We start from the raw sequence: 10,429 nt of genomic DNA, 5'->3' as shown, positions 1-10,429 counted from the left end.
TATTGTTTGAACCACTATATATATTGAAAAAGGAATTTACTAAACATACCAGTGTATGCGCTTATATCTCATAAGCTGATGTTACTTGGCATTGCTCTGGATTAAAATTCATCAATATATAATATTTTTAACTTAGAAATTACTGTTGTATAGTATTTTATACAAAATAATTTTCAAGACATATGTATTGAAATAAAACAGAACTTTTTAATATATATATATATATATATATACCGGTAAAGTTTTTAAGCTTTAAATTGCCCAGCAAAATAAAAACTATAAATTTTCTTACTTCAAAATCATCAGAATTAATAAGAATCGAAAGAAAAATTGCTCGAAACTGGTATAATTGCAAAGGTAAAAATTTTAATTATAAAAAAGTGTTAATTCCTATAGAATATTTTTCACTGAAGTTTCTGCGGAAAAAAGGTCAAAATATTGGTTAGCTTCTCATAAACTGAATCCTATGCTGCTGTCGAAAACATATTTCATTTGTTCACAAAAGATTTATTCTTCTTGGCTCCATTTAAGAGATAGATCTTTGCTTGTTTTTACTTGTTGTTACATCACTACTTTGAAACAAATGAAAACCTTGTTTAAATATATGTATTAATTGCTTTTCTGATTATCTCGAGTTCGTATATATTGTAATTCATTATTATTACGAGAAAACTCGAATCTCACAAGATTTGTCAATACGATTTGTTTAATCACGTTTTTCTTCGCCCTAAAACTCAAAAAGAAATATTCTGTTTTAATTGTTAGCTTACAAAGTTTTGTAAGAGGACTTTGGATAATGGGACAGGACGGACAGGCGTTTTGCTCAAGTCTTTGTGGCAGCTGCTAAATAAGTAAGGATAGTTACGTTGCAAAGGAGTAATAAAAACGGCAATTGCGTAAAATAAGGAATATGCAGTGCAGATGATTTTTCAAATAGTGATTATGAAGGCGTGGACTTTAAATATAATGGACTAATATTTAAATATTTTTCATTTGCCCGAGATACCTCGAGAGAGTAAATCGATAATAAAACTACATGTTTTCACACCTGTAAAAAAAAAATCAAAAAAATGTTAAGTATGTTTTGTTTCGATTTCTTATATTTAAAAATGATATATATGTAATGATTAAATCTTAATTTTTATCTTAATGCAGCCATATTAACTTAATTATAAAATGTTCTCTTATTTCCTGATCCAATTCCACCTTTTTTATTGAATTAATGCAACAGAAGCTCTGTAACATTGCTGAAATCGACTAGTTCCCACACTCCGAGTGAAGGGATAAAAATGTGTCGATCTAAACTAATTCTTTTAAAAGATCCCTATAATTCCCTTACCTAAATCGACACGTTTAAAAAATCCCTATCAGAATCTCACAGCATATAATCATGGGGATTAGCATTTCGTTCGCTCTTATGATGTGATGTAAGCGCACCTTGTCACTTATCTTTTTTTAAAATAAAAAAAAAAAAGTCGAAAGAAATATTATACAGAAATTAATTTTACATCACTAAATAAAACTTGGGATTTTTAAAGGGTATTGAAATATTTCGTGTAAAATTATTTGCTCCAAGTTTATTTCAGCAAAAAAGGCAACATTTCAGCTTTCTCAAATCTTCTAATTAACCTTTGCAATTTGAAAAGATGGCAGTATTCTCTTCTCTCGTTTTAAATAACAAATGTGCAAAATTTGGTTCAATTCGAACCGGATTTTTAGATGCGAGATGTACATATATTCATACATAACTACAGTGACTTATTTATATCAAGATTATTATACTAATTTATTTGAAACCTCAGATTTGTATTCCACATCTTTTAAAACGAGACTGCATTTATTCCTTTTTGCAATACATAAAAATTATTAAATTACTAACATTTATAGTGATTAATATCATGACAAAAACCATGTTTTAACAAACTGAAAGAAATGAAAAATATTGAAAAGCTTTTGAGAATTCCAACAGAAGATAAACAAATATTATTATTATATATATATATATATATTATATACATAAATGTACAAAAAATAGCTTATTATTCATTTTTGTGGATTAGCTAGCTACATGAGATAGCTTTGATATAGAAATAAAAAATATTCGATATATGTGATATTTGAGAGAGAAGATATCCTTTTACAAGAAATAATATTAATTTCAAAGATAGTTTCCAGAAATTCGACATGCTATATTATATGAAAGATTTTATTAGAAAATAATAAAAATAACACTTCCCAGCCAGTAAAAGAAATTTTTCAGCACAAAATAAAATAATTCACAAAAAAAGTTTAAAAAAATATATTTTATTACAAAGAGCACATGTACAATATTAATACTAGGGTCAAAGTTTCAAAATAAGCTTTAGTGAACAGTAAGGCACATTTATAAAAAACAAAAAATCTTTAAGATTTGCTTTACATTTTAAGATACTTTGAATAAAACAAAAGACAACACAAAGAATACTGAAATAAAAATGCATTACACTGGTAAATAAAATGCAGATACAATAAAAGAAACAAAAATGAAAAGTACAACACACTTCGCTAAGCTCGTGAATAGCACTCAAAATGTTGATATTACTTTTATAAACAAACCTACTTCTTTCAAAATATTAACAGACCTTGAAGTGAGGGAAAGGATTTTCAAAAAAAAAAAAAAAAAAAAAAAAAATCATTATTTGGTGGTAAAGACAAGCAACAAAACATAAGGTATTACCCATTAGATCATGATGATGAGCTTATTTTATCTTTTTAATAACAGTAGATATTTCCAAACCATATCAGCAAATATTGATTCAGAAACTAATAGTGTTGTAGCAATATTTCTAAAAGTGTCTTTAATTATAGTGCAAATTATGATATTCAATTTTTAAAACTCACTTTTCAACATTTTAACTGCTTTGCACATGAGCGAAATTTAATGTGCATGCATGAATTATAAATATTAAAATAAAAGCGATATCCTTGAGAAACGTGTTAAAAATGCATGCTCTATTAGCACAAAATGATCACAATATCGTACAGTATTCAAAATATAGAGCAACATTGTGATGATATCACACAATATTTTGTCTAATAGGGTAATACCTACAAAGCACTCTTCTTTGAGCAAATCTTAAAGCAGAATGATTTTTAAAAAACAGAACAAAGAAAACTGTTTAATGGGTGAAGGAAGTGGAAAAAGTGCATATTCTTGATTGTTTCAGTTATTGGGGATGGCCTGATAAGCTCTGCAATCTCCAGAAACAAACAGAAATACCATTCTTGCCTACTTATTTCCTTATACCCACTCAGCGATTTTGAGCTATCTAAAAGAAAGGCTTAAAATGGTCTTTTGACTGAAGGATAGAAGAGTTTTACAACCAAACTATTGTTATATAATGTGCCTAAAAAATTACTTTTATCTTCAATTAATAAATGCCTTAAAAATCTCAGGAAGAACAAATCAGCAAATAATACAAAAATAAATTTAAATAATCGAACAGGGTGCTGCAATTCTGCAGCCCTAACATGCAAGCTACAATCAAACAATAAGAAATATTCAGGTGATACTAATGTGGGGTAAACAGACACCAAGTTTATCCATTGTGTATAACATTTAATTATAATATTCAAAAACTGTATAACTCACATTCATGATTTTTTTTTTTTAATAAACATCCATTTAACATTAAGAACATGGCTTCTTAAACTGCGAGGTCTCATGAATGACCTTCGGTGCCATGAAAGTAAATGGTATAAACATTTGCCAGAATTTAAAATATAAATGAGAAAACAACTAAGAAAATCAGCTTCATTTGAAACATATCATTAAAATATTATTAAAAAAATCAGTTAATATTCATTTATTTATCATTAATTCCATTAGTTATTTTTTTTGCTGTCCTTCTGTTTATGCTCATTTTATCTGGAAAAAAGAGAACAAAAACAAAAGAAAAAGAAAATTTTGAGTTAAAATATCAAACGACTGGAACTGCACAAAACTCTTTTGTACACAGAATATTTCTGCAGAAAAAAAATGGTTTCACCATTAGAATAAGAAACCACTATTCAATTACAAGGAACACAAAGCATAACTTTTATTCTTTGATCCTTTACATATAAATTATATCACATATATGACTATAAAATGATGGAGGAGTTGGAAAAGAGAGAATAAAAACAAAATGAAGAGAAAAAAAATCTTGTTAAAATATCAAATGACAGTTTCATTCATATTTTTTAAATCATTTTACACAACTACCAGTCACATTTTTACTAACACACAGATTACAAATAGTGCACAATATGTTAATTAACAGACAGATAAGTTAGTAGAGCCACTGAGTATTCTCTAGTTCTTGCTTCTATTTAACAAAAGAATATTTTCAAGATTTTTTTTAAATAAAATTCTACATAACTTCTGTAATATTTAATAAAAATGTGGCAATTTCAATTTTTTATTAAGAGTACTTTTATAAATATACTTATGAAATCATTTAACATCTGATAAAAGTTTAAATAAAGCAGAATTTTAATTGGCATAGAACTTTTCAGAAATACAATGAAAGATTTAAAGAAGACTTTTTCTTTTCGTATACAGCTGACCACCTACCACGACTGAACAAAGCATTATTAACAGTAATTAAAAGAAGATTAATGGGAATTTTATGACTGAAAATCTTTTCAAGGGGTCAAATCTTTTTTGATTTTGTGGCCTATATATTTCTGATGGTCTTAAAAGGAGAAATTCTAAAACATATGTTTCTTTTCTCAACATAAAAAAAAAAGATTCAAATAAATCAGAATGTACAAAGAATAAGATTCAATAATGTGGAATTATTTGTATATCAATATATCCAAATATACTGTTCATTTCAGAATTCTAAGACTAACAGTTTTGAATGATTTTACTCCACAAAAGGATAATGCACAGCAAAAATGGCATATCTCTAGAAATTTTTGTTAGATTTTGAATTTAACTTCCATCCCATTAGAGCATTTTCTTTCACTTAACCTTTATTTTGGCAAAATAAATAACCCCTGGTACATGCATAAAAGCAGGGAATATTTCCTTATTGATTGTACATTGATAAACAGTGTTTAAAAAAGATACTGTTTGAAAAGGTTTAAATGCAAAATTTATATAGCCAAATATATTTCAATAGAAATATTAAAAAGAACGGGGGAAAAAACATATCTATTTATTCCACCACTCCTTTTAATAATTGTAGTGGAATTACAAATAGTCCAATTCCAAAAAATTACCAGATTTCGTATCTTTTAGATTATTATTGTTAACAAGGATTTTTTTAATAATAGAATTATTGGTCAGATATTTTTTTATTTATTTTTAGATCATATTATATTATAGATTTTATATATGCTATACTTTTACCATGAACAAAAACAATTCATAATAAGTACACAAACAATGCAATGTAAATAAACTTCAGACATTAATCAACTCCTTTGCCAATTCTAAACTATTCATATACTTAAGTAGACTACAAACAAGGCTAATTTAAAAGTCATTCATCTCTTAAGGTACAATTTTCCAGGTCTCCACAAAATAGATCCACAAAGATATAGAAAAATATAAAGTTATAACATAAGTTTTCAGCAAAGCAATTCATTCAATCAAATAATTGCATTGAATTATGTTTTGTGTTAACTATAAATTATAGCTTTATTCTTTATTTCTGTAAGATGCATATTGCAAGTAATAAAAATCATCAGCTAAAAATGGGGAAAACTTGTTTTGGTTGAAAAAAGAAATAAGAAAGGGAGGGGAAGAAATATTTCAATCTGATATAACACAATTAGATAAAATATTCTATTTTAAGCTTTAAATACCTGTAGAGGGAGATAAAATACTTTAAATTCAAAAAAACAAAAACAGTCAATTCATTTAAATGTCTTAAAAGAATTTTGTTTCCTAAATTAACCATGCTGCTTTGAAATTAGTGACTACAAATTTACATTAGTTACAAAACTTTAAAAAAAATAAATACATATATATAATTCAATGAGACTGTATGCATTAGTCAAAGGATTAAGAATAAATTTATTTAAATTGTTCAGTTTAAAAGGCAATGTCTGTAAACTAAGTTAATACAAAGATGAAATGCATTTACACTAAGAACAAACTAATAATTTGTAAAGATAGAAGATTTGGGTTCTTGACAATTTCAACAAAGCATTAAATTATTATATAATTATATAATACAAAAAAATAACATTTAAAATAATATTTTGATGGGGGTTTTTTCACCATCAATTTAGAGTTCAAAAAACTTCAAGATGTCTGCATATTCCAAACCATTTTTGCATTGAATTATGTTTATAAATGTTCCAAAATATGATAGTTCAATGCACCAATGACACATAAACAGTTAAGTAGTTAACTGTATGTCATTTTGATACATTTGAGATTTTAATAAATTTATAAGCCATAGAATTTTCAAAAAGTTTCAGATGAAATTTTAGGCATGAAAGTGATTTTACAATTTGAAGCAAAATTACCTCTTTTTCCAAAACATCAGCAAAATTTTCATGGATTTGTTTTATTTATGAATAGAACTTACACATCCTTATTGACAAGAGTTTTAAAAAATTCTCAGTGCATCATCTGTATTGACTCACCCAAGCAATATCATCTATAATAAACATGAAATTTTTGAAAAATTTATGTAAGAAATTTTTAAAAATCTGTATCTTTAGGTAAATTCTGTTATTAGTAAGCTCTTGTAAGTAAATGGTGCTAGTCTATAAACATTGTCACTCATTTTTGATGTCTGCAGTGAAATTTTTGTCTAAAAATTAAAAAAAAAAAAAAAAAAGTGAAATAATTTTGCAAAAACACCTTATTAATAGAAAAGAAAAGCCTTCTTAAAAAAAAACACCTTCTTAATAGAATTTGTTTCCTAGGTTATTAATTTATTGTAGCATCATTATATTTCAATGATAAAAAAGGAACCATAAAATGGCAATGGAATCAGTACCTATACAGTGGTACTAAAGTTGAGAAATTCTTCTGAATGATATTCTATTGCACTGCCGAATTAGCCACTATTAACGTGATACTGGTTATTAATTTTTTAGGGGATTACCAAAGGGTGAATATATTGTGAATTTGTGAACTTATTCAAGGGCAAAGCAAGAACTAAAGATGCACGCATCAGTTGCACCAGTCAATAACAATTCACATTAATAATACAGCACAAATTGGGTTATTTTTAAATGGGTCAACATGCCCATTTAAAAATTCCTACGAATGATCTAAATATATTTAAAAGTAATTGATATATTCACACAGAATTTGTCTTAAACACCAATAATTGATATTCTTTACAATGAAATTCAAAATGCATATGAACATATGTTACATCGTTCATCAATACCTTAATAGTTTAGTTTCCTATACAGTGCCACAACAATGATAAAATAACATAATGTATGGCACAGAATGAATTACCATATAGGTATTATCAGCATAAACATTAGTTGCATAAAGCATACATAATAGAAATGTGTGATCTATTTCATTGCACACAATAATGTATAATTTAGACAAGTTTATTGAATTAACCTGATTTATAAATGCAAATAAGTAATTATAATTCTTCTAAATCAATGAGAAATAGAACAAATGATTTTTACGAAGAAATGATATATATTTAAGAAAAAATTGAAACACGCCAGCTAACAATAAAAGCATGATAAAATAAGAGAAAAAAATACTTTACCGATTTTCAAATGCAAGACTGAATTCTCGTTTAACTACATACAGATCATGGTAGCAAACAACTTTCCAGCAGATCCAAAAGATATTATAAATGTGAATTGGTATCTTTTAAAAATATGTATAATACAAAATAATTCATTCTTCGGCTATCAAGATTGATATTGTCAATAAAGCATTAATAAAAGAAAATAAATAATAAGCAATAGTCATTGAACATTATAAAATGTATAGAAATCAAGCAGTGTATAGAAATAGTAATGTGCATGCATTAATAAAAAAACTGAATTCATAGATGATGGAATCAACAATTAACTAATGATTTTAGCAAGCCTGCAAAATTGTAAGATTTAATTTTTTTTAATATAAAATGACACTGCGCAAGATATATATCTTACAGCTTAAAATCGCATTTTTTATTAATAAATTTTGGTTCTTAGAAAAATTTCAAGCCACTGCCAACAGTTCTGCAAGATAGTTACAAAATTTAAAAACTTCAACACGACTTACGAATTGGAGTGGTAAAAAGTAATTCATCTGACAACAACAACAAACACACATTATACATTGAGAGATGGAAATATCTTACAACAAAAGAAATGGATAAAATCAATTTGAGAAATATAACTATTTACAAATACATTGTAGGAAATCATCATCATTCTTGAAAAGTACATTATGTTTAATGGCTAAATGCACAATTACAAAAATGGACACTTTAAAAAGGAATCAAATCATTGGCAACATAAAAAATAAGATGAAAACATTAAAAAATAATATAAAACTAAAATAACATTATAATTAGCATACATGCAAATTTTTCACAAATCGACAAATTCTTAAATGAATTAGTAAATGTAGTCTTTGACATTCTGATCAATATAATTTCAACCATAAAAGCAATGAGTAATAATAATAATAAAAAAAAATAAAAACTTGAATTTATAAATCAGCAATATAACATGTAATAATTTCCGAAAAACTAACAATTCAGCTTTATTTTTCAGTACATCAAAGACATTTACCAAATTACCAATATACTAATCAAGTATGCAAAAAAAGCATCAGTAGCTGTCTGAGCATATATGCATATATTTTTACAATAATGTCTTCAGAATCTATTCATAAAATTAAGTCTCCAGATCAATAGTTATAAAAACCCAGTTCAAATCATTTTCTCTATCATGATGTAATCAAGAAATCAGCCTTTATTTTTTATCAATGCCTTTATGTTCTTTCACATGTTGATAGCGACAATTTGGACCATGAACACAACCTGTTGTGCGCCAAAAATAACATTCATTACCATTTGCTGGGCCTGTTTGTTTCTTTTCTTGTGCAGCTGCTCTAAAAAAAATGAATGCAAAAACTAAAGATGAGCTATTTAATAAAATCAATAATTAATGCCTAGAACTCATTTCCAAAACTTAAAATGTTATCTAATAAGCAACTGAAAAAAATGCATAATACGCAAAGTAAATAAACAAAGCAAAAAAAGACACAGTAATACAATATTTACCGCACAAGCCTTTATAAATATCAATATTTTTTTAATGTTAACATCTAAAGTACCATAGATTATGAAATCTAAGATTACTAATGCTTTTATAAAAAGTAGTTTACTGCCTTTAATTTATTAAAAACTTTGAGGTAACATAATAATTTGTCAGCCATAGAAATGCTCAGGAGGATTTTCCTGCTAAATTTTTTTATGTTTTTAAGCAAAAGTTAATTAAGTAAATTAGATTTTTAAAGTTATTAAATACTTAAATTAAAAAAATCTCTTTAAATTTGGTAAATTGCTAGTTTAAATTAAATTTCTTTTTGATTATCAAAATTTAAATTTCTTTCATTTATTTTCTTATACAACTTTTATTTTTAAAAGTATGCAGATTTGTCTTATACAAATATTTGGATCTATGCTTTTAAGATCAACACTAAATATTGTATAGTATATCATAAAAATCTATGAAGACAATATGTATACATCAATAAGCCTGTATAATAATTTACTAATAATATGTGCAAAAAGGCATTTACAATTTCAAATATTATAATCAAAATAAAATGATGGGGGGGGGGGGGGAGAGCTAATGTAGTGAATATATGAAAAACATTTTTTTAAAACACCTAGTAACTACGTATATTTTGATTTATGAAATTTTTCAAGAAGAATTTCAAAAATAAAACAAATTGAAATGATTATTAATAATAAAAGCAAATGTCTGACTTTCAGTCTATATTCATCAGCAATCTAAAAGCCAAAATCATCTGAATAAGAGCTTTTAAATTTGGTATAAGGTTATTTTAAAGGATCAGAAACTGTATCTTGGAATATTTTAAGAATTTTAGCTTAAAATTAATCAAGCAAAGGCTTGCCATCCAACTCCATCCATCTTTTAATGATAACATCCAAATATGTCATCATACAAAAATGATTTTGACAACATCTTGATTTTTTTTTAAAAAACATCTGTTCAATAATACTAAATAAATGATAAATTTAAAATGCTTTTTTTAAAAATTATATTATATATATATTATATTACATTTAAAAAATATGCAATAATACATTTCATTTTTGAAATGAAATTAAAAATTTCATTATTTCATCAGATAATTTAAATGCAATGTATTTTGCATTATTAAACTTACGGTTTTATAATTTTTTTTCTTTATAATAAATGCATTAACTCCAAGATATTT

General features: G+C 25.8%; 1 protein-coding gene across 4 annotated transcripts in view; it reads right to left on the bottom strand.

The window, feature by feature from the left end:
- Window positions 1-2,321: 2,321 nt before the first annotated feature.
- LOC129988192 (tetratricopeptide repeat protein 12-like) overlaps window positions 2,322-10,429 on the bottom strand; it is a 49,507-nt gene continuing 41,399 nt past the window's right edge. For 2 of the 4 annotated variants that reach the window (XM_056096348.1, XM_056096350.1), the window contains one exon: window positions 2,322-9,070. In XM_056096348.1, the coding sequence (XP_055952323.1) occupies window positions 8,932-9,070 (139 nt within the window). In that variant the 3' untranslated portion in view covers window positions 2,322-8,931. The remainder of the gene's footprint in view (window positions 9,071-10,429) is intronic. The other 2 variants (XR_008785632.1, XM_056096349.1) reach the window with 2 other exon arrangements.

The sequence above is a fragment of the Argiope bruennichi genome, chromosome 10, assembly GCF_947563725.1.
Source record: "Argiope bruennichi chromosome 10, qqArgBrue1.1, whole genome shotgun sequence".
Lineage (NCBI taxonomy): Eukaryota > Metazoa > Arthropoda > Arachnida > Araneae > Araneidae > Argiope > Argiope bruennichi.
This window is presented reverse-complemented; position numbering and strand designations above follow the sequence as displayed.